This window comes from Oncorhynchus keta, chromosome 28, assembly GCF_023373465.1.
Source record: "Oncorhynchus keta strain PuntledgeMale-10-30-2019 chromosome 28, Oket_V2, whole genome shotgun sequence".
NCBI classification, from domain to species: domain Eukaryota; kingdom Metazoa; phylum Chordata; class Actinopteri; order Salmoniformes; family Salmonidae; genus Oncorhynchus; species Oncorhynchus keta.
This window is the reverse complement of record NC_068448.1, coordinates 40,996,467-41,024,264: the sequence shown is the minus strand read 5'-3', so window position 1 is coordinate 41,024,264 and position 27,798 is coordinate 40,996,467. Positions and strand designations below refer to the sequence as shown.

General features: G+C 43.9%; 1 protein-coding gene and 1 long non-coding RNA gene across 3 annotated transcripts; both read right to left on the bottom strand.

The window, feature by feature from the left end:
- kif5aa (kinesin family member 5A, a) lies at window positions 1-27,559 on the bottom strand. Of its 2 annotated transcripts, none has more exons than XM_035741220.2 (29): window positions 26,945-27,559; window positions 20,466-20,553; window positions 20,111-20,184; window positions 19,707-19,811; window positions 17,354-17,402; window positions 17,188-17,243; window positions 16,935-17,022; window positions 16,043-16,167; window positions 15,678-15,782; window positions 15,047-15,195; window positions 13,623-13,771; window positions 13,115-13,299; window positions 12,387-12,455; window positions 7,018-7,224; window positions 6,620-6,766; window positions 6,236-6,424; window positions 5,665-5,782; window positions 5,513-5,574; window positions 5,288-5,418; window positions 5,041-5,142; window positions 4,863-4,923; window positions 4,628-4,699; window positions 4,400-4,504; window positions 3,106-3,322; window positions 2,781-2,946; window positions 2,586-2,668; window positions 2,360-2,387; window positions 2,006-2,091; window positions 1-1,877 (listed from the first exon to the last, which is right to left on the bottom strand). In XM_035741220.2, the coding sequence occupies exons 1-28, from the start codon at window positions 27,071-27,073 to the stop codon at window positions 2,013-2,015; spliced, it is 3,138 nt and encodes a 1,045-aa protein (XP_035597113.2). In that variant the 5' UTR covers window positions 27,074-27,559; the 3' UTR covers window positions 1-1,877; window positions 2,006-2,012. The 2 variants fall into 2 exon arrangements, with proteins under 2 accessions (XP_035597113.2, XP_035597114.2); XM_035741221.2 differs by having other exon boundaries at window positions 5,309-5,418; window positions 26,945-27,558.
- Window positions 7,231-11,194, bottom strand: LOC127912808 (uncharacterized). The gene is made up of 5 exons (XR_008083480.1): window positions 10,795-11,194; window positions 10,355-10,436; window positions 10,148-10,218; window positions 8,333-8,738; window positions 7,231-8,187 (listed from the first exon to the last, which is right to left on the bottom strand). It is a non-coding gene; the product is annotated as an uncharacterized LOC127912808 (long non-coding RNA).
- Window positions 27,560-27,798: the final 239 nt, after the last annotated feature.

Below are 27,798 nucleotides of genomic sequence, written 5' to 3'. Positions count from 1 at the left end.
TTCTTTGGACATGATTGTCTTTAATAACTTATTTCGGTAAGGGTTTATTTCTGCCAACTACAACACAATGATTCACATATTTTAATGAGTATATACAGAAATATGCATGTCGCACGATGAATCACATAACGAGCATATAGGCCCACAGAAATGAATACATACAGTACACATTATGGTTCCCTAACAAAGTAATATTAAGTGGCTAATTTCCTTTCATTTAATCACATACTGATATGCTGTTATACTTACAAGTTGAACAATATTATCACATATGCTAAAGTCAGACAGTGACACACTATTGTACTATAGACTGTAGTACAATTTCTCAAACATGTTACATCCAAAAACGACCTCAAACGGGAATCAAAACAGTCATCGGGGGCAAGCCTGGTTCGAAATCATTCAGTCTTTCATGTATCCAAGTGGAGGAGGTTATGGGTCTTTGATCACTTAGCAATTTTGTGGTTAAAAAGACCAGACATAGGTGGCCCCACTACACACTGTTATCAATCAGAGATCCTGAGATGCTGTAGGTTCCAGTCATATTGTTGATATTAGATAGATAGATATTAGATAGTTGATAGTAGAGCGACATGTGGGTCAAAAGGTCTGTTAGATAGACCTGAAGTCCACACTGTACAGTCAAGACTATAGTCAGTGTACCAACTCTATACAGTGCAATACTTGTCAAAAGACCAACACAGCTCTAGCAACCGCTGGTTCTCTCTGTCCCGATTGGCTGATCAGGATTCTGACGGAGAAAACACAGCAGAGCACTGGAGAGTAAACGTAAAGCTGATATTACTAACATGCCACGTTTACGATAAAATGAAAGTCTTTCAAACCCATTTCTGGTGGCAGCTCAGTTGGGAGAAGTTTGAAAACACATTCGGATGGTGTTTCGTGGTACATTGAATAACTTCATTTTTGAAATTTTGATAGAGGTTGAGAAATGTTTGGAGTGATTTTGTTCCCTGTAACAGAACACAGAGAGAACCGCTTGTCAAAATGCATTTTTGAGGAGCAGGTAGAAGGGCCCCTATTTTAAAATAGAGACTATCTGATCAATAACCTCACGCTTTACTTCACGAAGAGGAATCTTTTGTATAAACAAACGAGTTCACTGGACAACATAACAGCTCGCTTCACTGCCTACAATCTACTAATGTAACAACATATTGGAATCAGTTTTGGAAATGACGCCAAAAGTTGTATCAGTAGAGCTAGAGGTAGGAAATACACAGATACTTCTATATGTACAAACATGGCTGGGTGTTATGATCATGTGAAATCAGCTGTTGTTTATTATTAAGGCTGGGTTAGACTCTAAAGGCCATAGAGCACGGCTGAGTTACACATGCCTCAGTACTGTCTAGACAATGACATACAGCGAGTACAAAAGCATCATAAACTCTGCATGACATCTGTAGCGGTTTTATCCCAGTTCATAGAAAAATTGAGTAACGCTGTCATGAAACATGCACAGATTCAGGTTGGCTAATTGGCTAGCTGGGCAACATGCAGAGTGAGATCCTTTGTTCGTAAGCTGACAAGACGTCTTATAGGAGAGATGCCAGGGCATTGGCTATGACGACGCTCTAGGTCAGCATTACGATGCCACTGTCGAGTAAAGTGGGACAGTACATACACAGACACAGTGCTGGTCAATACCCATACAGGAGTATACACGACTATGCGTTCTAATCACAGGAGCGTATGAGTGGGTGGTCACCATTGGGAGCATGGGGCTGAGCTATACAGTAAGACTTGGGCTACAGGGGGGGGGCATCATTGGCCACGTACGGGTGCAGGGGGAGGGACGCTAGACGGCTGCATGCAAATATACGGGAAAGGTACTGAACACAGTGTTCGGCCATCTGTGGAATGAAAAGGAAATCGATCGTTAGGAGACATGTTGCAAACAGGGGAGAGTAATTCGTCCCTTTGGCATGTGTACTGATGACATCATTTACAGCGAGTTAATGTGTGCATGCGTGTTAGTTACCATGTCATTAACTTGCAGCGGTCTCCTGCTGAATGATGTAGAGTCTGCCTGGGTCGTCCACCTTACTGCCACAGTGCACATCACTCCTACACACACACACACACACACACACACACACACACACACACACACACACACACACACACACACACACACACACACACACACACACACACACACACACACACACACACACACACACACACACACACACACACACACACACGATTCAATACTGTAGTGTGGGAGAAGCAGCAGTTGTAGTCGTACTAATAGAGTAACAAAAGCTAGAAGCAGCAATTAGTCTCATTGTAATGCTTGTACATTATACAGTTGAGGCGCCGATATGCTTACCTGTTGTCATTGACGTCTACGGTGTTTCCTGTTCATGAATATAACAGGGAAGAGTGAGCATTAGTGTGTATAAAAACAAAAAAACACTTTCTTTCCTGACAATCAATAACCCAATTACAAGCTGTTAGCTAGTGTAACATATAATGTACAGTAAAACAAAAACAAAACCAGACCTGGTGGCGTGATGGTGGGTGATTGTTTGAACTGTAATGGCTCTGGGACTCACCGTTATCCCTGTCTATGTTGAGTGGGTAGGACTCCAGCATGTCTGCGGGATTGACTGCTCTGTAGCCCAGCGCCGTGGACACTCTGCTCAAACACAGACAACAGGACACAGTCACACCGAAGTCTAATAACACACCAATACAAGTCAACTACTCCAAGCTAAAGGAACTTAACACGAGCGTGAGATGGGACTCACGTGTTGGTCGGGACGGAGCTGATCTGAGAGATAGGTGCCGTGGTCTGTTCTGTGATGGAGCTCTGGAACAGGGCATTACTGTAGGTGTTGACCGGCTCACTGGCACGCGTGTAGAACGGGTTGGTGGGAGAGCACACCGGCAGCTGCTTCGGTCGCACTGGTTTGGCTGCAGGATGAGAGTAATGCTGAAGTCAATCAGTCAATAACTATTCCAATCATTATTAATTTATTATTCCGTTGATCAATAACTGCCTATGTAGCTCTCCACCCAATAAATAGCACAGAATCACAGTCAGTAGAGCTATATTTGGAGTGGGTGCGCTACCGATCTGTGCAGCATGGGGGCGCCTCAGAGCGTTCTTGGCCCTCATGGCTTCTTTGATGCGGTCCACTTCCTTCTGGTAACGACGCCTGTCGATCATGGCGCCCTCCTTGGCGTCCCTCAGTGCCGTCTCCAGGGCCTTAACTCTCTCAGCAGTAGACCGAAGACGTTTCTCCAGCTTTGGAAGCTCACAACGCAGATCTGCATTGTCACGAACCAGCTACAGAGAAATACAAAGAGAGAGAGAGAGGGAAGGGAGGAGAGAGAGAAGAAAAAAAAAGAGTGACACAAGGGAAGAGAGATTTATAGCAGGGAATACTGATTGATCAGGGGTGGATAAGGTAAGAGAGGGCGGGTTGAGACTGGGTGACACCAGTTTGAGAGGGATCGTATGAACAACAGGGAAGGAGAGGAGACTGCACACTGACCTTGACATAAAACGGATGCGTTTCATGACTCATCAAAAGTGACATTTAGCCACACACGCCCGCTTTCTTTCAATATTATTGTGTCCCCTGAGTATCTTGTATCACGGAGGTATTTTGAATGGAAATGTTTCCTCTCTCATAACCCGTAGCATGAAATCATGTAAACATTCAAAGATAAATACACGGTGTAACCTTTCCTCTTTCGGTTCACGCCAGACTAAAACAGCTCAGAACCTGTCAGATAACACGTGATAACGTCTCTGTGAGTACGGCATCACACAAACGGCTCACTCTTTTCCTCTTTCAAACATCTCTCTCTGTTTCAAACATCTCTCTCTGTTTCAAACATCTCTGATGTACAACAACAACAAAGACTGCATGCCAGGAAAGAGAGTGTTAAGGAAGCATCGAGCCATGTGTGTCCCTTTTAGAAGCCTTATGCGTAGTGCCAAAAGCAGAGAGACATTTTAGGTTAAAAAAATATATATACAGAAGAAAAGGGGACGCCAAGCCTGCTGGGAGATGGAAGCGAAGGAGAAGCGAGGGCCTGTACCTGCCGGGTGTGCTCTTAACACACAACAACAAGAACAACAACAGAAACCCAATACACACACACACACACACACACACACATCCATGCTCACACACTAAAAAAGCACAAGAACAAGAGGTGAAAAAGAGACAGAGACAAGAGGAGCCAAGGGTAGAGGGCTGAGTGTGCGAGGGGGGGGTGAGAAGGGAACGGAGGGGGCGACGGTAGGTCGCGATGTAGGCCCATGGTGGGAGCAGGAGAGAAGTTCCTGGTGTGACCATTAAGCTTTTACTTCATCAAAACAAGTCAGATGACAACTATCCTGTGAGGCTCTCACCTGTTTGTGAACCTTTGTAAGCTGGTCCAGGTTATTCTCAAGAAAGGAAATCTTCTGTTTCTGGGTGCAAGACCCCCCACTGTCATCAGGCTCCATTTCGGAACTCTGTGGACGAAAGAAAAGAATTGGAACAGAGAGAAATAACGAGAGAGATGAAAGGGGGGGGGGGGGTTTAGTGCCCTGCATAGTGATTAGTGCATCTTCTGTCTTTCGCCATCTCTCACTCACTTTTTTAACCCGCGACGTGAGGTCTTGAACGAACAGCTTGCGCAGGTTGTGGAGGGTCTGGAGCTCCCGGGCCTGAAAATAGAGATGGAGAAAGAAGAGTAGTCAAAGGGAGGAAAAAGAGGGAGAAAGTGGAGAAAAGAGAGGTAGATGCAGAGAGAAAAGAAAAGAAGCAGATGGGGCGAGAAAAAGAAAGAGAGGAGGGTTCTGAGAGCGATACAGAGAGAGGGCCACTCACGACGGTGTCCTCCAGCCCTTTGAGGTCCTGCTTGGTCTGCTCATGGCGTTCATGCAGGAATCTGACAGGAAGAGAAAACCCATTGTCATCAGCAACATCCAAATCAGAATACATTTCTTAACTTTGTGACTACACGTTGTGTCAGTGTGTGTGTGTGTGTGTGTGTGTTTAGACTTACGACAGTTCCTCCAGCCGCTCGCTCTTGCTGCTGTCCACACTCTTCAAACGGTCAAAGTCGGCAAGCACCTGAGCCAACTCAATCTGCAGCTTCTGGTTCTGACTGAGAGATGGAGAGCGAGAGGATCATGTTTAATAAGAGAAAGCGAGAGAGACAAAAAATTTTTTTTTTTTTTTTTTTTTTTTTTACAGTGAAGTGAATATTTTATTTTTTATCTCATCAACGGCACATAAACTGAGAGGGTTACAGTAGTCTTGATGACACTGACTCAGTGAGGTCATCGATGATCCTCTGCTTCTCGTTGATCTCATCCCGCAGACGGGCCATCTGCCTTTGCTGGAGACCACGGTGAGAGTCCCCCTGCTGCCGAGGAACCTTCTGAACCACCATAAGGAAAAGAACAATGTCAGATTCCTTTAATTTTTGCTCGTTAACAGGTGAAACAATTAGCATTATTGGTGTCAATGTTTACCTTGACGTTACCCTCCTCGGTCTCACCCTTCTCTCCATCCTTCTCCTCGAGCATAGAGTTATCTGTGACACACAGAGAGAGATGTGTAAGGTCTGGTTTCCCCACCCGGGTCCTGTAGCCTGGCTGATGTGAGGGTGGATGGTGTGTGTTACCCGGGTGCTGCAGTTTGGCCAGCTCCTCGCTGAGGGAGTCGTGGCTCTCCTCCAGCATCCTCTTCTTCTGCTCAACACTCTGCATGTACTCCGTCAGAGAGCGGATCTTCGTTTCATGCTGCGAACGGCCCCGCACAGAGTCACTTGGCGCACAAGCACGCTCCCATCGACACAGCTCATAAAATGTCTACACGTTTTGTCAACGACGTGACGGACGAATGCATTCATTGTGTGCGACGGTAAAGTGCATCTATGTGTGGATCACAGGAGGCTGGTGGGGAGGAGCTGTAGGAGGACGGGCTTCATTGTAAAATGGCTGGAATGCAATCAATGGAACGGAGGCATAACGTGTGGTTTCCACATGTTTGATACCGTTCCATTGATTCCATTCCAGCCACTACAATGAAGCCCGTCCTCCTACAGCTCCTCCCACCAGCCTCTTCTGATATACATGGTGTCAACATACCATATGTATTTATATACATATGCTGTGTAGAGTATAGTCATTCGAGCTGGTTGTGATGTTCTGCGTTTGCGTACACTGATTTGCCCAGTAGAGCTGGAGGCTGACCTGTGAGATGAGGAGCTGGCAGGAGGAGAGCTCGCGGCCCGTCTCCTCCATCTTGCGATGACACTCCAGCTGCAGGTTCTCCAGCTGGCGACAGCGCTTCACCATGGACTTGACCTCCGACTTGATCTTGCTGATGTAGAGACGGGCCACCGTGAACTCCTCCTCGATCGCCCCGCTGATCTCCACCGGCTGCAGCAGAGCGAGAGAGGTTAGATGATGGGGGAGAGAGGGATTGAAAGAAAGGCTCACAGGGTGGGTGAGAGATGGAAGGGGAGGGGGATGACGCGCATACTGTGTACAAAACCGCTCTCTCCCTCTGCCCATCTATCTAACGATTCTATCTCAGTGGCTCCAGAGGGGCAGTAGGAGATGGAAGTAACTCACCAGCTTGATCTCCCCGTTGCCCACGATGGTGCTGAACTCACTGAGGTCCCTCATCAGGCCGTTGAGGACGTCGGCGATGCGCTTCCTCTGCTGACCACTCACTTCCTGCATGTGGGATAGCTCCGCCTCCAACTCCATCAGATTGGCCTGCACAGCAGACAAGAGAGTTGGACAAGATGATTGAACGGGGGCAGAAAAAAAAAACGATAGATGGGCTACAGATTTACTTGTGCAAAAAACTAATCAAAATGATGCCGCCACGTAGGCAGAGCTCTGGTAATTTCAAGTGGAGCAATGAATCCATAAAACCCACAGACTTCATACAAAACTTCATAGAAAAGCATTGTAGACTTTATGTCCATTCTATGCCTTGTATTTATATGCCCTGCTGAACCCACCATCTTCTGGGCCAACTGGTCGGCCAGCAGCTGGTTCTGCAGGCCTTTCTCCTCCACTTCCAGGCTCTTCTGGTCGTAGTTGATGGCCAACTCCTCAAGTGCCTGCAGCACCTCCTTCACCTCTGTCTTGGCACAGTTGCTCTCCACCTGCAGGCGGCCCAGCTCCGCCTGCACCTTGTCCCCATCCCCACGGGACGACGCCAGCAGCTAGGAGAGAGAGCGAGAATCACGTGAACACAGCCTCACAAACATGATCATACGTAGGAACACAGTACACATACTCGGACAACACACAATATTCGTAATACTCATATTTTACACAGTGCAACCAGACACAAGACACACACAGATGGCCTGGATTTAGAATTGGCATTTGAGTCATCCCCTGCTGTTGCTATGACAACTGTTCACAATTGAAAGAGATTTGCTGCCTCACTGAAAGGGTAGGAAATGTATCAGATTATTAACTATATTTAGAGTAGATATATAGAGGATTCCAGGTTATTCGTTTGTTTGGTTATAATTCTACAACATCTTCTGTATAGGCCTACTGTACATCCCCATAAGATGTCACCTCTACCATAAGGTGACCAGATTTCTGAAATTAAAACCGGGGACATTTCCAGTTCGGCGGTCAATATATCATTCAAATATCCAATGTTATTATCTATGAAATTTTTTAAAAAGAGGGACAATTCCGGTTTCATGTATTTAGTCTAACAGGCACACTGTGATAGAAAAAAACAACTACATTACAGAAACACTACAGACAAGACAGAACTGTCCAATCTGAACAGCCATTCAGTGGTCCTGGTGGCCTGGGTAGAACTGATCTGAACAGCCATTCAGTGGTCCTGGTAGTCTGGGTAGAACTGATCTGAACAGCCATTCAGTGGTCCTGGTAGTCTGGGTAGAACTGATCTGAACAGCCATTCAGTGGTCCTGGTAGTCTGGGTAGAACTGATCTGAACAGCCATTCAGTGGTCCTGGTAGTCTGGGTAGAACTGATCTGAACAGCCATTCAGTGGTCCTGGTAGTCTGGGTAGAACTGATCTGAACAGCCATTCAGTGGTCCTGGTAGTCTGGGTAGAACTGATCTGAACAGCCATTCAGTGGTCCTGGTAGTCTGGGTAGAACTGATCTGAACAGCCATTCAGTGGTCCTGGTGGCCTGGGTAGAATAAGAGCAGAAGAGAACATGAGCAAAATTGAAAGAAGAAAAAAGAAAACAGACAATAGTATATGTGAGATACTTAACATAATAAAGAAATAAGATGATGATGAGATTGGTAACTACATAATATACTTATACCAACCTAATCTGTATATTTCTCAGAAGAATGTATCTCCTTCAGGATTGCTATGTCTTCAGGCCAGCTTCTCCATGAACTCCTGGCAGAGGAGGTTGAAGTTTGTCTTCACAATAAGCATGGCCTTGATGGTAGGAACAGTGAACCTATTTCTTGCTGCTGTCCATAGATCATTCATTTAGGAGAACACTCTCTCGACTGGTGCTTTACTTCCAGGTAAGCACATGACAACAGAGCCTAATTTTAGCCAGGTTAGTGTGTGAGATGTCGTTCTCTTTGAAGTGGGTAACCCTTTAGGAACCGTTGCAATCCAGTAACCTCGTCAAACAATGCATCCTCATCGATGGCCACATTGGGGCATTTTTCCTGCAGTGTGTCTGCTGCCTCCTGGATCTCTTCACGCTGAGGTTGCCTTTGTAAAAAGGAGACAATGTAAATATTTTAGACTATCTGTGTGCTTTCCCCATGCTTGCAAGTAGTTCACAGCCGTAGTGAAGAACGACTGGGATGTTTTGAGAAAGCTCTCTTTAGACATGGCTCCATTGTCCTCCAGCTCTCTCAGAAGTCCTCTGACCAAAACTGGAATGAAGTTGTCATCACGTCTTGCAGTCAATTTTGCCTCAATGTTTCTCAGAATTGCAGCGGACTCCACAGCACAGTGGTCCTGGCCCTCAAGCATCTTGATTGTGTCACCGAATACGGTCAGGTTTCCATGGACAAAGACCAGCCAATGTTCAGTCAGTGGATCTTCAAACATTGTTCGCAGGACAACAGGGCATTTGTCTTCAGAAAGAAAAAAGGATTTCAATGGCACATACATTTTCAGCGCTCTTTCTAGAGCAGGGAGCATGGACAGCCAGCGAACATTTCTGTGTCCTAAAAAAAAGCTCTTCAGTCTTTCTACTCCCAACGGTGAAAATGTCCAAATATCTTTGTGAGCAGGTACTCAACATCAAGGGGAATCATATCCAAAGCTGTTCTGGCCGTGTTATGAATGATGTGGGCAGGACAACCTCAGCTAATCACCTCCCACTGCAGAGCATTTTTAACTTTGGTATGGACATTGACCCTCCCCAGCTGGTATTTGTGTTGTCGACAGAGAATGCCACGACTTTGTTTTCCAGGTTACATTTTTTTTTTATGACCTCCAGGACCTCAGCTGCAATTTCCTCTGCTGTTTCTCCTTTCAATTCAACAAAATCAAGCAGGTTTGTTTCCACAGATGTGTTGCCATCATATATCTTACAATATCTGACTACTATTGGCAGCCGCTTTACATGTCCATGATTGGACGCATCAATGGACAGGGACACAAATTCAACCTGGTCTAGGTCCTGTGTTACCAAAGTAGTTGCCCATGGTGCTAACACGCTACTTACTATGGCTTCACATTTTGTCCTAGCACATGTAAACTTCGGCTCATAAAGCTTCCGTGTCAGTTGTGCTGTGCAGCCCAGAGATCTGTAACTATGATTGTGTCGCATAGTGTGGTATGCAAAGACATCCCTCCTGCACAGCTAAATCATATTCTTCTTGGGAAGGCGCTACCTTCTTGAAGAATGTGGTGACAGAGGGCATACCAACACGGGCAATCTTTTTGGTCTGTTGATGTTCTACCACTGCCGTTCGTCCCCCGCTGCCGATTGAAAAAGAGGACTTACAAAGGGTGCAGTGAACCATTCTATTGCCTTGACCTGAGCGTATAAATGGACATTGTCTCATGTCATTGTGTCACTCTTCTTACTCTTAACTTTTTTCTTCTCCTCCAATCTTTCTCCTACTCTTTTCTTCACTCCTCTTCCTGCCTTTCCTTCTCTTTACCTTTCCACCTCACTCTTCCACTCTCCTCGCTTCACTCTTTTTACTCCCTTCATCTTTCCTTCTTCTCCAATCTGTAATAATAAATAGTACACTATTAGATAAAATACTTTGGTTAACAGATTCCCATTGCTTGCCTCACTTTTGTATTTTATCTCAAAAACATTGATTGGAATAATAAATTGGCTGTCTCTGTAATCATATCTTTACCTTTCCTCCTCTTTCACTCTTCTTCCTATCCAGTCTTCATCCTCTCCAGTCTTCATCCTCTCCAGTCTTCATCCTCTCCACTCTTAACAGTAAACATCATGCGAATGTTATCCACGACAATTTCAAAATATATTTTCACAGTACTTATAATGCCAAACCATCAAAATTGTAATCTACAAATAAATATTATCATAATTAATTGTGCATTCATTTAATATAATCATATTTTCAAAATAGCCTGTCCACTGCATGTTTACAAGTGAACGTTTTTTAACCTAGCTAGCATGCCAGTAGCTAGCTAACCTAACTAGATAACTTAGTCGACATAGCTCATGTTCGCTAACATAACCTATTTAAAACCTTATAAAGCAGATCTATCTATATAATAAATTGTGACATTATAACATCATTAGCTAGTATCTCAAATGATTGTAACTTACCTGGCTTGAAAAGACGTGATGTTGTGGATTCACTTGACACTTGCTAAGCTTCTGGCTGATTTTTCCACAGAAGTTTTCTCTAAAACTAGCGCGAGCAAGTAGTTAGTAGGAGAAGAGTGAATGGAAATGATATAGTGAGCAGCCCCATCTGCTGGACAAAATAAGCACAACGCGATTGAGACGTCAACCGACAGACTCTGCTGTCCAGTCTTTCTTGCCACGTAAAATATTATTTCACTTTGCAGTCTGTTTTTAACGCAGAGTTAAAAACGGGGACATTGCCGGGGACAGGCCACCAAAAACGGGGACTGCCCCCGGAAAACGGGGACGTCTGATCACCCTACTCTACCAATAAAGACTCTACTTGCATATAACCCAAGTTTTAGCATGGACACTTCAATTGAGGGCTTCCACCATTTTAAAGAGGTCAAAGGGGTGGGGATTCCTATGGGTTGGGAATCACTGCCATCCTTATCACTGCCATCCAGTGGTCACAATAAATGAATGACACACAAGATCTGGTTCAGGGCTCTAATGCTGCAGGTGGCAGGCAGTACATCACCAATATTGGCTGTACACTTTTTTCAAACACTTTAAAATGGAGATAGCCTCAATGGGTTTTGACTAGATGTTATACAGCTACGGTCAGAAGTGAGTTTTTCGTAGCTGGTTAGGAGAACTTATGCAGCAGGTTAGGAGAATTAGGCTAAGGTTAGGAAAAAGGTTAGAGTTAGGGTTAGCCGCGATGAGAACCAGGCTTCCCTTGGTGAAGCCTGGTGAGATCAATGGCTCAAGAAGTGGAAAACCCCAGTGTCAATCAGTGACTTTTTCGCAAACACTTCAAACCAATCAAACGCCTGGCTTGGGCAGAGCTCCAAAGGCGCTCAGCAGAGTCGTACCGTAGGAGCGACAGTGCGTGACGATGGCCAGGAAATCGCAGATGAAAAACCCTATCATTTTTGTGGCGAACCCTACGACTCTAACAGGTAAACAAACACAACCTTTTGATAGGTTAATCGTCTTTATTGCAACAGGACAACACACTGGCGGTCTGAAAACCGTGACGAACACAACACTCCTTCTACGGGCATGTGTGGGGAGGGTAAATGTAACATCCAATAAAAATGCAACCGTTGGAAGCCGGTGGACCATTGTAGCCGTTTCGACCTAACATAGAATTCTCCAGACCTCAAGTAGGTGTGACAACTAGGTTTTCGAGGTATGGCTACACACTTGGCGAAAATCCCCACATTTTCGCTGAACGTGCAACTTTTGACGTCACTTTGACATAAGCTGTATGCCATCTACCCATGACTGCCTAAATGGAGCTGCCCGTGCTATAATGGCAGATACACAAAGGTGAGACCTCCTATATGCCTCTACCACTACCCCCCCTAGTGCCCATAAACACAAAGAGCACTATATACTACGATAGCATTATACCAGCACGTATAGATTCAGGATCATCAAGATTTGTATCCCAATAAAAAGCGGACATATTTGTTAATAAGACCGTTGCATGAACGAGAGATGCCTGGACAGAGATACGTACAGAGAGGGGAACCGAGTGTGTGTCCGGAGTGTGTCCTCACCTCATCCTGATCCAGCATCTGCTCCTTCAGTTTCTCAACCAACTGGCACTGCAGGTTGATCTCATCATCCTGTGGAGAAACACACACTTTGGTCACTTGGTCTGCTAGTGGAAATATGAACGTTAGGAACACCTTCCTAATATTGAGCTGTACTCCCTATCGCCCGCAGAACAGCCTCAATTTGCTTCGGGCATGTACTCTACAAGGTGTCGAAAGCGTTCCACAGGGATGCTGGCCCATGTTGATTCCAATGCACAGTCGTGTCGAGTTGGCTGGATGTCCTTTGGGTGGTGGACCATTCTTGATACAAACGGGAAACTGTTGAGCGTGAAAAACACAGCCGAGTTGAAGCTCTTGACACAACCGGTGCGCCTGGCACCTACCACCATACCCTGTTCAAAGGCACTTAAATATTTTGTCTTGCCCATTCCCCCTCTGAATGGCACACATACACAACCCATGTCTCAATCGTCTCAAGCCTGAAAAATCCTTCTTTAACCCGTCTCCTCTCCTTCATCTACACTGATGGAAGTAGATTTAACAAGTGACATCAATAAGGGATCCTAGCTTTCACCTGGATTCACCTGGTCAGTCTGTGTCACGGAAAGTACATTTTGTAACCCTTCAATGTGTGTGTGTGTGTGTGTGTGTGTGTGTGTGTGTGTGTGTGTGTGTGTGTGTGTGTGTGCGTATGGCGTGGTGTATGGTGTGTTTCAACAGGCCCTGACCTTGTCGTCCAGCTGCTTGTAGAGCTTGCGGATCTCCTCCTCGTACTTCTGACGCTCCTCCTCTGAGATGCGCACCACGATGGAGGAGGTGTCGTTGTCCAGGATCATCACGGGGCTCCGCTCCTCCACCGACTCCAGACGCACCACCTCCGCAGTGGTCCTCTCCGTCTCAGGAACGTTCTCCCCTGGAGGAGCAGAGAGGAGCAGAAGCGTCAGCAGTCCACGTCAGCTCTTTAAGAGATCTGGCTTCCGATTCATCGGTCTAGCTTTCTCCAGGAAATGAAATGTCCGTGTGCCTTGCTCCCAACCTCAAGCAGAGTTCAAGGGAACATCAAGAATATGCATGACAAGCATGTCCTTTTTAAAGTATGTTAAGAGCATAAATTCAATCAACATTTAGGGGGGAGAAGAAGAAAAAACTATCGTTAACAATAAAACCAAGTAATAGGCTGGGAATCCTCAACCATGATAAATGCTCTCCAGCTCGGTGTTTTACAGTACGTCTCACCGTTCCTCCAGCGGTTGAGCTCAGCCTCCAGCCTCTGAACCGTTTCCTTCATGGTTTTGTTCTTCTCCTTCTCCTTCTCGTACTTCCTCTTCCACTGATCAGCCGTCAGCTCCAGATTGACGGAGGCCGTGTTCCTGATGGTCTTAGCGCTGGAGGGCAGGGGGAACGTTAATGACATTAATGACATGTTGAAGCGGTGGCTTCGACGGCTTCTATTCATCGCACCAGTAATATCTGCATATTCAACAGCTTATACTCATCATACCAGTAATATCTGCATATTCAACAGCTTATACTCATCGCACCAGTAATATCTGCATATTCAACAGCTTATACTCATCGCACCAGTAATATCTGCATATTCATCATACTCATCGCTAATATCTGCATATTCAACAGCTTATACATCGCACCAGTAATATCTGCATATTCAACAGCTTATACTCATCATACCAGTAATATCTGCATATTCAACAGCTTATACTCATCACCAGTAATATCTGCATATTCAACAGCTTATACTCATCAACAGCTTATACCAGTAATATCTGCATATTCAACAGCTTATACTCATCATACCAGTAATATCTGCATATTCAACAGCTTATACTCATCATTCAACAGTACCAGTAATATCTGCATATTCAACAGCTTATACTCATCATACCAGTAATATCTGCATATTCAACAGCTTATACTCATCATACCAGTAATATCTGCACAACAGCTATACTCATCACCAGTAATATCTGCATATATACTCTGCATATTCAACAGCTTATACTCATCACCAGTAATATCTGCATATTCAACAGCTTATACTCATCATACCAGTAATATCTGCATATTCAACAGCTTATACTCATCGTACCAGTAATATCTGCATATTCAACAGCTTATACTCATCATACCAGTAATATCTGCATATTCAACAGCTTATACTCATCATACCAGTAATATCTGCATATTCAACAGCTTATACTCATCGCACCAGTAATATCTGCATATTCAACAGCTTATACTCATCATACCAGTAATATCTGCATATTCAACAGCTTATACTCATCATACCAGTAATATCTGCATATTCAACAGCTTATACTCATCATACCAGTAATATCTGCATATTCAACAGCGTATACTCATCATACCAGTAATATCTGCATATTCAACAGCTTATACTCATCATACCAGTAATATCTGCATATTCAACAGCTTATACTCATCATACCAGTAATATCGGTATATTCATATTGGAACAAGTGAATGTGAATACGGGTTAAGGAAATATTGCATGCAAAATCATTTGACTTCGGACATATTGGTACATTGGCCCTTTCTGTGGAGAATTGACAGCTGACACTGCTGACATGGTACATTGTCAATGCAGGGAGAAGACAAGATGGGGGCAAAGTGTTTGTTACCGTTGTCCAAACATCAGGGTGGACTTGGTCTCAGCGTCATTGAAGCTGGACGGAGAGCAGCAGATGAACATGGTGGTCCTACAGTTACCCCCCAGAGAGTCCTGCAGGATACGGGTCATCTTGCTGTCACGGTACGGCACGTGGGTTTTCTAGCAAGCAAAACAGAGGAAGAAGGGATGAAAGTGAGTAAGTGCACTCTTTTGAAGAAAAAAAAGGTTCCTAAAGGGTTCTTTGGCTGTCCCCATAGGAGAACCCTTTTTGGTTCCAGGTCTCCCAGGTCACCCTCTGTGGAAAGGGTTCTACATGGAACCCTAAAGTGTTCTATCTGGAACTAAAAGGAATCTACCTGGAACCAAAAAGGGTTCTGCAAAGGGTTCTCCTATGGGGACGGCAAAAGAACCCTTTTAGGTTCCAGATAGCACCTTTTTCTCAGTTGACGGCAGAGTAAGGCCAGGAGAAGGTAGGCATTGATAGGTATGTGTGGTGAGTTGGCATTGACCAGGCTTCAGATGGATTATGGCATGGATGGCAGGGAGATGATTGTACAGTGAGTTGGTACTGGTGGATGTGTGCAGGGGCTGAATCGACATTAGGGTGACAGGTGTGTAAGGCTTCACTGTCCTGCACTCACCGTCCCTTCAGCCAGTGCAGAGATTACGTTGCCCAGGGCTGACAGAGACTTGTTGATGTTTTTGGCCTCATCAAGAACGGCACCGGCAGCGCCCGTTTTGCTGACCTGAGAGAGAGAGAGAGAGAGAGAGAGAGAGAGAGGAGAGAGAGAGAGAGAGAGAGAGAGAGAGAGAGAGAGAGAGAGAAAGAGAGAGACTTAATTACTAACTGTGACTCAATGACCTTTGGAAAGGTCAAAAACCCCAGTGTTACTGTGCTTATAATGTCAGCTCTGTCACAATGGCATATGCAGAGCAGACTGACCCATAGTCTCTCTCACCTCAGCCCAGCTGGATAAACCAGACAGACAAGGATGTGAAGCCTTACCTTCTCACTACCAGCCAAGTCCACCAGGTAGAGTTTCCCACACAGCTTCTGCTCCGTCTCCACGTGCTCCTGCTTGATGTTGATCAGGAAGATGCTGTGACTGCGAGAGCTGTGCTCATTCATGTCTACGAGGAGGGAGAACAACACGGAGGCGAATGAGCATCTTCATGTCAATATGCACAACATCTAATCTAGTGTTTCCAGAGATGGTTTTACATGTGGATTGTTTAATGAATGCTTTTCTGGTGAATTTCACTGACATAAGATTGAAATGATCGGTAGGTTTTTTATTATTTTTTATTTAACCTTTATTTAACTAGGCAAGTCAGTTAAGAACTAATTCTTATTTTCAACGACAGCCTAGGAACAGGTGAACTGCCTGTTCAGGGGCAGAATGACAGATTTGTACCTTGTCAGCTCGGGGATTCGAACTTGCAACTTTTCGGTTACTAGTCCAACCACTAGGCTACCCTGCCGCCCCTACCAAACCCTTTTCAGGACAAAACTCATATCTGAATCCTTCTCCTGATGCGACCTACAATCCCCCAGCATAAGGGCTCGTGTTACTTATCTGTTCCTATCTTATTGCACCCACTATTTTACAGTGAGAGTATTACACCAGCCAGCAGACACCCAGGTGGACCATTGCAATTGTGAACGTCCTTCAAATAGAGATGCTGCTTGTAAGCAGGATACGTGTGAGAAGAAGTCCCGTTATATAAGCCGTGTAACGAGCCACACGACCCAACTGTCGTGAGACACTTGACGAACCATGCAACTCTCCTGCAGGCAGAAAGACAGGGCGCTGGATTCACTGCAACAACAACAACAAAAGGAGACGGGTGGGGATGAAACGGAACGGACGGACGGAGAGAACGCTCTGAAGGCTTACTGGTGACGGCAACATGGCGGTTGTTCTTCCCCTCGTCAATGACATCCATGACCTCGTCGGGGCTGGACACAAAGCGCTCGGTGCAGCCCTGCATCACAGGGAAGGGGGGGAGGAGGGAGGGACGACAGCGGAGTGCGGTGATAAAAAGGGTTAATAATGAATATGCATACTCCTCTTCCCCTGGAAAACGTTAGGCACCGTTAGGAACGGACGTAGGTGTAGCTAGTGACAAGTGGGCATCGTCAGAACCCACCTTCACATATGGGATCTTGTTCTTATCCTCATGAACAGCCAGGTTAGTCTTGGTCACTAAAAGATACAGGGAACAACCGTTAGGATGGACCATTTTTCTTTTGAGAAGATTTGCCTTTGTAATGGCATTAGATGTGGACTTGGTAAATAAAGAACTGTGCACAAACCATCCAGCAGATCCCGAATTTTGTCCATATAGACTTCAAAATATGAAACCTAAGCACAGGAAAGGGGAAAGAGAGGAAGAACCTCAATCAAGGCATCCATACCGTGGCTCCATGTAAGAGCACCAAGTCATTGCGGTATACAAACGGATGATTACTCTTACACTCTTAGGGAAAAAGGGTACTATCTAGGACCTAAAAGGGTTCTTTGGCTGAACCCTTTTAAAGAATCCTTTTTGGTTCCCGGTTGGAACCTTTTTGGTTCCAGGTAGAACCATTTGGCGTCCCATGTAGAGCCCACAGTGGAAAGGGTTATACATGGAATCCAAAAAGGGTTCTACCTAGGGTTGTGGCGGTCATGACATTTTGTCAGCCAGTTATTGTATAGCAAATGACTGCTGGTGTCATGGTAACTGGCCGTTAATGAACATAAACAGGTTGAGCATCTCCAGGCCTCCACACCTAGAGGCCTTGAGAAAATGTACATTTAAAAAATCCATTGTTTATTTTCGGCAGGTCTAAAGAAACATTAGGATATGAAGAGAATGTATTTCAGAAGAACAGAATATGAGTCGGCCTACTGTATGTTATCCGGCTATGCTCCGTGCCATAGGCTGTAGGCTTGTTCATTTAGTAGACAAGATATGCTTATAAGTCCTGTGTCATTATTTTACATTGTATGATTTTATAGTAATAAGAATATAATTGAACTTAGCTGAATAAAATATACATTTTATATTTCCCATTCCGTAGCGAGTGTGCATAAGAAGTGGCTATGTTGAGCGTAAAAATGATCATTTCAAACAGGTCCTATACGTTTAGAATTGTCTGGGCAACTTTAGTTGTGAATGATGCAAACCTTAGAAGGTTTTAGAAATCAGAACATACATGTATATGGACTGCATGATAGGCCATTGATGATTTGAGAAAGTTGCAAAAAAAGCTTGCACTCTGTTCCTCAGGCTGCACAAGCTGTTCTCTCATCAAGTGATACTATTTTCACCCATCTGACTATTCTCAATTTAATCTTGTCTTCACTAATATGTCAAATTTGTTTCGATTTTCAATGGCCCAATATCAAATGGGCTGGGGAAAAAAGACGTCATCTGTATGCACTAATAATAGCAAATGGAGCCCGCATTTGTGCAGGTTCGTTTTTGACTCATGCCGGGTAAGCTACTCTGGTTATTTCACTGCAGCATGGCAGGTGATATTCCGCCCAAACTCTGTATGCCATGGGCTCTCCAACCCTGTTCCTGCAGCTACCCAGTGATCAATTTGGGAAACTAAGTGAAATCTGTCCTGGAAAATCGATAGTAAAATGTTTTCACAACTAAACATATTTCATTAATCTGTTGACATCTCCTCTCTCTGCATGCTTGAGAAAGTAATGAAGGAGAGAGGTGAGGAGATGGAAACGCACGGTGGTGAGATATTCTATAGCTAACGGTAGCCTAATGTGACACCCTATTACTACGCTATTCAAATACAAATTCACTATAATTGTAGGATTCGTCTGTAAGCCGCACTGCACAATCAATGAACCAACAGCATCGCCTAGGCCTGTAGCCTACGTTCTCTCCTAGACGGGATAGAGAGTTTGGAGTGTGGCATTGTGTAACCAGTCCATCTAGTATGCATAATAATACAGTCCACACTCAAAGGCGATTACCAGAATTTGTTACATTTTGGAATATAGGCTAGATCAAAGACATCCGTTTTGACTTAAATCTTAAATCAGTTTTTGTGTATGTTTTTCTGCTATTCATAATATGTGGTAGGCTATGTACAGTATAACAGCACAATCCTTCTTTTTTTCCCGAGGTTGGGCTCGTATGCATAAGCTCTAATGTTGTGTATGGGTGTTTTTGAATGAATCAAAGTGCGGTCCATTTCGTTGTTAGGCTTTGAAACAGCACCCACAACGACCATGTGTTCCACTTCTTTCTTCAAATGGATTAATCACAGTGGAGTGAGTTTTAAAAGCACATACTTGCTTTGATGATAAGTGTTTAAGGAAATGTTTTATTTCATTTGCATTGATGTCAGAGTGGTTAGAGGGACAATAGAACCCTGAGTACCAGGTCTTTAGCGACCTGATGGTTGTTAGCGAGTTTGGGTACTACCAATGTCCAGAGTGCATAAAAGGAGATTACTGTGACCATGGTCACATGGAATCTTACTGGTATGATAGTAATATGGTCACCGCAACAGCCGTAGTTCTAACTGCAATAATGGTGCTCCTATGGGGTTCTCCTCAGGGGACAGCCGAAGAACCCTTTTTTCTAAGATTGTAAGGGATTCCCAAAAACGAATCATCCTATATATGGATGAGGAGATGGAGATGACTCCAAACCTTGATGTGGAACTCCAGGTTCTCGTCCATGCCAAAGATATGGTTGAAGATGTCCTCTGCAATCCTGGGGATGATGCCCATCTGATTGGGGTCATGCAGCTTCCCCTATAAAGACATACTGTACAGTCAGTCTCTGGAGTTTGAGAGGTTAATACCAGTTATACGTATATTGTATGAATATTAAAATCCTCATATAATTACTAGCAGTATTTTTCCAATACCATGTAGTAGATGGGGTGCAAATGTCCCCAAAGCAACATCCGGGGTATTACATTTAGATTGAAACCAAACGGGAGCCAAATTTATGCTGATTTATAGAGTTATTTCATAATGGGAGATCATCACTTTTTTCAGAAGTATTTGAAAATACTGTATTATGCATATCTTTGACTCCCACTGTGTACCTCCATGGTGTGAGTCTTGCCGGAGGCGGTCTGTCCATATGCGAAAATAGTGCCATTGTATCCACCCAGAACATCTATATAAACAGAGGGAAACCAAGATAATTTGAGGAAATGGCAGAAATGAAAACAAATGCCTTCAGGCCTTCAAGTTTGAAAATAAGAAAGACACCAATAACCTTTAATATGAACACAGTTATGGGGAAACAAAGGCCGCAAGTAGGCTACTAACGTGTGACGTCGCCGACTGATTTAATCAATTGCTGAGTCAGAACCTCACATTGACTTCTCTTTTGTCTCTCTAATATACCTCCACGGACTGTGTGTGGATGTTCATTCTGCAGTATATTTTCCTTACCCTTGACAATCTGTTTAGCACAGGTATTGTAGACCTGCTCCTGAGTGGTGTTGGTGGGGAAAACCCGGTCGAACACGTACGACCGCCCCTGGGAGACACAAAGAGATTAGGTCAGTTTTGTAAACCAAATACTGTAGCTATTATTTGGAATGCACAGACCAAGATGAACCATGGTATAGACATACTGAAGTGGAAAATAACGAGGGACATTTTCTTGTCTCCAATTGTCTTTCCAACTAGCATTGTTATTTCATTTATATATCCCAAACAAACAAACCATGGAAATGCAATCAAGTTTGATCTTGGTTCCTTGTTTATGGATAGTAATAGATGATTTATGTATGTCGATCACTGAATAAATTAACGGGACAGGCCTGGCAGTGTGGTGCCATGACAACAACCTCTCCCTCAAAGTCAGCAAGACAAAGGAGCAGATCGTGGACAACAGGAAACGGAGGGCCGAGCACGCCCCCCATCCACACCGACGGCAGCCTGTAGTGGAGGAGGTCAAGAGAGCTTCAAGTTCCCTCGATGTCCACATCACTAAGGATCTATCATGGTCCACACACCAACACAATCGTGAAGAGGGCACGACAACGCCTCTGCCCCCTCAGAAAGCTGAAAAGACTTGGAATGGGCCCTCAGATCCTCAAAATGTTATACAGCTGCACCATTGAGAGCATCTTCACAGGCTGCATCACTGCTTGATATGGCAACTGCTTGGCAACCAGTACATCATTGGAGCCGAGCTCCCTGCCACTCAGGACCTCTATACCAGGCGGTGTCAGAGGAAGGTCCTAAAAGTTGTGAAAGACTCCAGCCAACCAAGACTGTTCTCTCTGCTACCACACGGCAAGCGGCAGCAGAACAAACAGGACCCTGAACAAGCCATAAGATTGCTAAATAGCTAACTACATAGTTAACCAAATAGCTACCCAAACAATCTGCATTGACCCTTTTTTGCACAAACTACATATTTAACCAAACAGCTACCCGGACTATATGCATTGACCCTTTTTGCACTAACGTATCACATATGCTGCTGCTACTCTTTACTATCTGTCACTTCATTCCTAGTTATATGTACAGTGCCTTCAGAAAGTATTCAGACCCCTTGATTTTCCCCACATTTTGTTACTGTCACGAATATTACCGAAGGTGGCTCCCCTTCGCTCGGCGGTCGTCGTCGCCGGTCTACTAGCTGCCACTGATCCTTTGTTCCGTGTTCGTTTGGTTTTGTCTAATTGTTTGCACCTGTTCATTGTTTGGTTGTTAGGGTGCTGTTATTTAAGTTTGTTTAGCCCGCTTCTGTTTGTGCGGGCTTGTTCTTCTGTATTTTGTGAGAGGTGTTAGTGGTTTGTTGGGTTTTCTCGCTGTCCCGTTATTTACCCTAAGGGTACTATTTGTTTTAATAGTTACGCCTGTGTTGGGTAATACTATTTTGTTCTTTTTATTTTGGACATTAAAGCGTGTTTTTTCCCGCATCCTTTGCTCTCTGCGCCTGACTCCACACCCATTCACTCATTGAGCGTTACAGTTACGTTAGAGCCTTATTCTAAACTGGATTTTAAAAAAACATTAAAAAATCCCCAGAGATCTACACTCAATGCCCAACAATGACAATGCGAAAAGAGTAATTTTTTTGTTTCAAATGTATCAAAAAGAAAATACAGAAATACCTTATTTACATAAGTATTCAGACTATTTGCTATGAGATTCGAAATTGAGCTCAGGTGCATCCTGTTACCATTGATCCGTTGAGTCCACCTGTGGTAAATTCAATTGATTGGACATGATTTGGAAAGGCACACACCTGTCTGTATAAGGTCCCACAGTTAACAGTGCATGTCAAAGCAAAAACCAAGCCATGAGGTCGAAGAAATTGTCCGCAGAGCTCAGAGAGAATTGTGTCGAGTCACAGATCTGGGGAAGAGTACCAAAAAATGTCTGCAGCATTGAAGGTCTCCAAGAACCCAATGGACCCCATCATTCTTAAATGGAAGAAGTTTGGCCGCAATCGAGGGAGAAGGGCCTTGCTCATGGAGATGACCAAGAACCCGATGGTCACTCTGACAGAGCTCCAGAATTCCTCTGTGGAGATGAGAGAACCTTCCAGAAGAACAACCATCTCTGCAGCACTCCACCAATCAGGCCTTTGTGGTAGAGTGGCGAGGTGGAAGCCACTCCTCAGTAAAAGGCACATGACAGCCCTCTTGGAGTTTCCCGAAAGGCACCTAAAACATCTCAGACCATGAGAAACAAGATTCTCTGGTCTGATAAAACCAAGTGTCATGTATGGAGGAAACCTGGTACCAACCATACGGTGAAACATGGTGGTGGCAGCATCATGCGGCAGGGACTGAGAGACTACCGTAATTGCTGGACTATTAAGCGCACCTGAATATAAACCGCACCCACTGAATTATTAAAAAATATGTATTTTGTACATAAATAAGCCACACATGTCTATAAGCCGCAGGTGCCTACCGGTACATTGAAACAAATTAACCTGGTCACTATCTTCCTCCTCCTGTGCACTGAAACCACTGAAGTTATCTCCTTCGGTGTCGGAGTTGAATAGCCTCAGAATTGCTTCCTCCGATGTTGGATCGTTTTCATTGTCGCTCTCGTCACTTTCATCCGGAGGCAAATACCCCGCTGAGCCATTCAACACGCAGCAGTCCAGCCTTTCGAAACCCGTTGATGATAGTGGATTTTTTGACAATGCTCCACGCTGTCAGGACCCACTGGCAGACTTGACCATAAATTGCTCTTCGCATGCGGGCCGTTTTAGTGAAGGATTTCGCCCCACTTGTCATCCAAGCCTCCCACTGAACAAGGAGCGCCACCTTAAATGCACGATTTACACTATTGACGAGTGGCTGCAAATACTTTGGGCCATCTGCTTTTCTTCCCTCTGAAAGCTTTTGCACTGAGTCAGTTCCTCACGCTGCTGTTTCCAACGTCTTATCATCGACTCATTAAGGCCAAGCTCCCGTGCAGCAGCTCTATTTCCTTTTCCAACAGCCAGATCGATTGCATTCAACTTGAAAGCTGTATCATATGCATTTATCCGTGTCTTTGCCATGATGAGGGTGACAAAATTAGTACCGTAATCAGAATGATGGGAAGTTTGAGCGCGCTCGATTTACGTCACATTATGTGACGGTGCTCAGTTTTTTGGCGGCATGAATCTTGTGAAAGTGGGAAAAATCCATAAATTAGCCGCGTCATTGTATAAATCGCGAGGTTCAACGCGTGGGAATAAAGTAGCGGCTTATAGTCTGGAAATTACGGTAGTCAGGATCGAGGGAAAGATGAACGGAGCAAACTACAGAGAGATCCTTGATGAAAACCTGCTCCAGAGCACTCAGGACCTCAGACTGGGGCGAAGGTTCACCTTCAAACCGGACAATGACCCTAAGCACACAGCCAAGACAACGCAGGAGTTGCTTCAGGACAAGTCTCTGAATGTCCTTGAGTGGCCCAGCCAGAGCCCGGACTTGAACCCGATCAAACATCTCTAGAGAGACCTGAAAATAGCTGTGCAGCAACGCTTCCCATCCAACCTGACGGAGCTTGAGAGGATCTGCAGAGAAGAATGTGAGAAACTCTCCAAATACAGGTGTGCCAAGCTTGTAGCATCATACCCAATAAGACTCGAGGCTGTAATCATTGCCAAAGGTGCTTCAACAAAGTACTGAGTAAAGGGTCTGAATACTTATGGAAATGTGATATTTCCGTTTTAAAAAATGTGCAAACATTTCTAAAAAACAGTTTTTGCTTTGTTATTATGGGGAATTGTGTGTAGATCTGTGAGAGAAAAAAAAACTATGTAATCCGTTTTAGAATAAGCATGTAACGTATCAAAATGTGGAAAAAAGTCAAGGGGTCTGAATACTTTCCGAGTGCACTCTACATACCGTGCCTTCAGAAAGTACTCATACCCCTTGACTTATTCCACATTTTGTTGTGTTAAAACTTGAATTAAAAATTGATTAAATTGATTTGTTTTCTCATCAATCTACATCCAATATCCTATAATTACAAAGTTAAAACATGTTTTTTAGAAATGTTCGCATATTTATTGAAAAATAAATAAAGACATATCTCTGAGTCAATACTTTGTAGATGCACCTTTGGCAGTCTTTCTGGGTATAAGTCTCTAGGAGTTTTCCACACCTGGATCGTACAATATTTGCCCATTACTGTTTTTTAAATTATTCAAGCTCTGTCCAATTGGTTGTTGATCATTGCTAGACAACCATTTTCAAGTCTTGCCTAGATTTTCAAATAGATTTAAGTCAAAACTGTAACCCGGACACTCGGGAAGATTCACTGTCTTCTTCGTAAGCAACTCCAGTTTATATGTGGCCTTGTGTTTTAGGTTATTTTACTGCCGAAAGGAATTCATATTCCAGTGTCTGGTGGAATAAGATTGAACCAGGTTTTCCTCTAGGATTTTGCCTGAGTTTAGATGCATTCTGTTTATTTTTTATCCTGAAAAATGTCCCAGTCCTTAACAATTACAAGCATACCTATAACATAATGCAGCCACCAATATGCTTGAAAATACGGAGGGTTGTACTTAGTAATGTGTTGTATTGGATTTGCCCCAAACATGACACTTTGTAATCAGGACAAAAAGTGAATTGCTTGCTCCATTTTTTGCAGTATTACTTTAGTGCCTTGTTGCAAACAGGATGCATGTTTTTGAATATTTTTATTCTGTACAAGCTTCCTTTTGTGGCGTAACTACAATGTTGATCCATCCTCCGTTTTCTCCTATCAAAGCCAATTAACTCTAACTGAGTTGGGAAGGAAGGACACATGTATATTTGTATTGGCTGGGTGTATTAATAACTTCACCATGCTCAACGGGATTTTCAATGTCTGTTTTTTTTTTAATTGTACACATCTACCAACATGTGCCCTTCTTTGCAAGGCATTGGAAAACCTCCCTGGTCTTTGTGGTTGAATCTGTGTTTGAAATTCACTGTTCGACTGAGGGACCTTACACATAATTGTATGTGTGGGCTACAGAGATGAGGTATTCAAAAATCAGGTTAAACCCTGTTATTGCACACAGAGTGAGACAATGCAACTTAATATGAGACTTGCTAAGCTAATCTTTACTCCTGAATGTATTTAGGCTTGCCAAAGGGGTTACGTTTTTATGAATTAGAAAAACCGAATTCCACTTTGGCATTATGGGATATTGTGTGTAGGTCATTGAGAAGAAAAAAAATCTACATTTAATCCATTTTAAATTCCGGCTGTAACACACCAAAATGTGGAAAAAGTTAAGGGGTGTGGATACTTCCTGAAGGCGCGGTATCTACCTCAATAACCTCGTACCCCTGCACATCGATTCGGTACTGGTACCCCTTGTAACATAGCCACGTTATCGTTACCCATTGCGAATCTATTATTACGTTCTACTTTTCTGAAGCAGATGACACGTGGCCAAGAGCTTGACATGGCTGGTCTTGAAATGGGGAAATCATTCAGACTGCATTGTTACAGTTAAAGGATGACCGTTCACGTGTCCATTGTTCAACGGGCCTTCATTGAATATCACCCCCCCCTTTTAGAAAAACCTAACACAAGTAGCCTGAAGCTGACCCATTCACATCACTAGCAATGCAGACGCAGCGTCACGAACATAACATCACTGTCCAGAGTGAGGCAGTCAGTCTGGCACAGAGGTAGAGTGAGTCGGTTCTCAACAGGAGAATAATTATTGATCCTCTCCTCCATAAGCAGTTAGAGAACAGATTCTTGGCCCGCTGTAAAGAATTATGACTCGAGGAGAAAGTCAGCCAAAGGTGTGTCTCTTAACGTCCTCAGTTAAACTCTAAATAAATCCACTCTCTCATTCCACTCGGTCCTGGCCCTGAGGAACCCAACAGTACTAGTAGGCCTGTCTGAGGAAGGAATGATTAAGCTATAATATGTATGTGGCATTTATTACATAGGCCTAATGCAATCCCTGCCTATACATTTAAAGTACCATTGCCATTACATATACGAACCAAATCATTACAATGAGAATAACAACAGCATATTGTTGCTAAAATAACATTCGAGCAATATTAGCTATTGGCAGGCTATGTAGACCATCCATATAGGCGGCGGCCTGTAGTAAATATCTTGAGCCCATTTCCATTGAAAGGGGTTTATTTCTGTTGTCAACAACCTAAGCAAGTACAAGGTTAATGTAAATTGGTAGGTTATTGGATATGAGGCCTGATATGTAGCCGCAGTAAATAAAACATAAATAAAACAACAGGCCTATACACTGGGTGGAAATCAGAGCCGACTGCACTGAATGCTCAACTGATGCCTACGCAGTTTACAGAAATGATTACAGTCAGGTAGCCTAATTTTAATCACAAATTATTGCTATTGGCAGTCCAAACGAAAACAGAAAAAGTGAATAACGTATTAATGAGCATATCAGAAACAAAGTGCCTTACCCCAACGCTGACACTATCATCTCCCAGAAATGTAGGAATAAATTGATCCCCACGCAGAATCTCCGATTGATTCAGAGGGCGAAAGCGACACAACACCTTGATATTACATTCGGAGGTTGCATCCGCCATTGCGCAAATTCAATTGACGGGGTTGGAATAAAATAGTCGAGAATCACAATTTGCAGGCCCAGTCGACTGTAAAATAAGTAATGACAGACCCGCTTGGATGCTACAAGATACGTCCTTAATTATTATGTCTTCAAGGCTGAAACAATATTGCAGCCCAGAGGTAAAGCTTGACAGTGAACTACCGAGGAATTACAATTTAAGAGACCAAAAAAAAGATGCTTTGAGCATGTCGCAGCAACAAAAAAAATGCCTATGTATATAAACTCTAGTTAAAATCGCAGTGGGTTACATCATTGTAAGAATATACTATAACGTCGAATTCATCCTCTGGCCAAATCTTTAAAGATGGACGTAGTTCTCGGATGTTTTTCTTAGATGTTGTCGTTGATAGATGATGGCACCACTCGGTCGGGCCTGTTGAAGGTGAGGCAGACTGAGGTATCGCCGGTTTTGCGCTGGGACTCACTGTGTAGAGCGTAGGGCGTGGTCTGTCGCTTCCCTGATGGTACCCGCCTCAGCATCCACGTTATCCAGACACCGGATGTAGCCTATCAGCATCACCACCACGTTCTTCGCATAGGCCTATAACGTCTTATGGATGAAAGGTTTCATTGTTTATATGTTTTTTTATTAAAAGCTATGAATAATGTTCCCTAAATCGCACAATTTCATTGCCGTTAACGTGTTTACCCCCACTTGCAGGCATGAATGAAATGTAAGCCCTA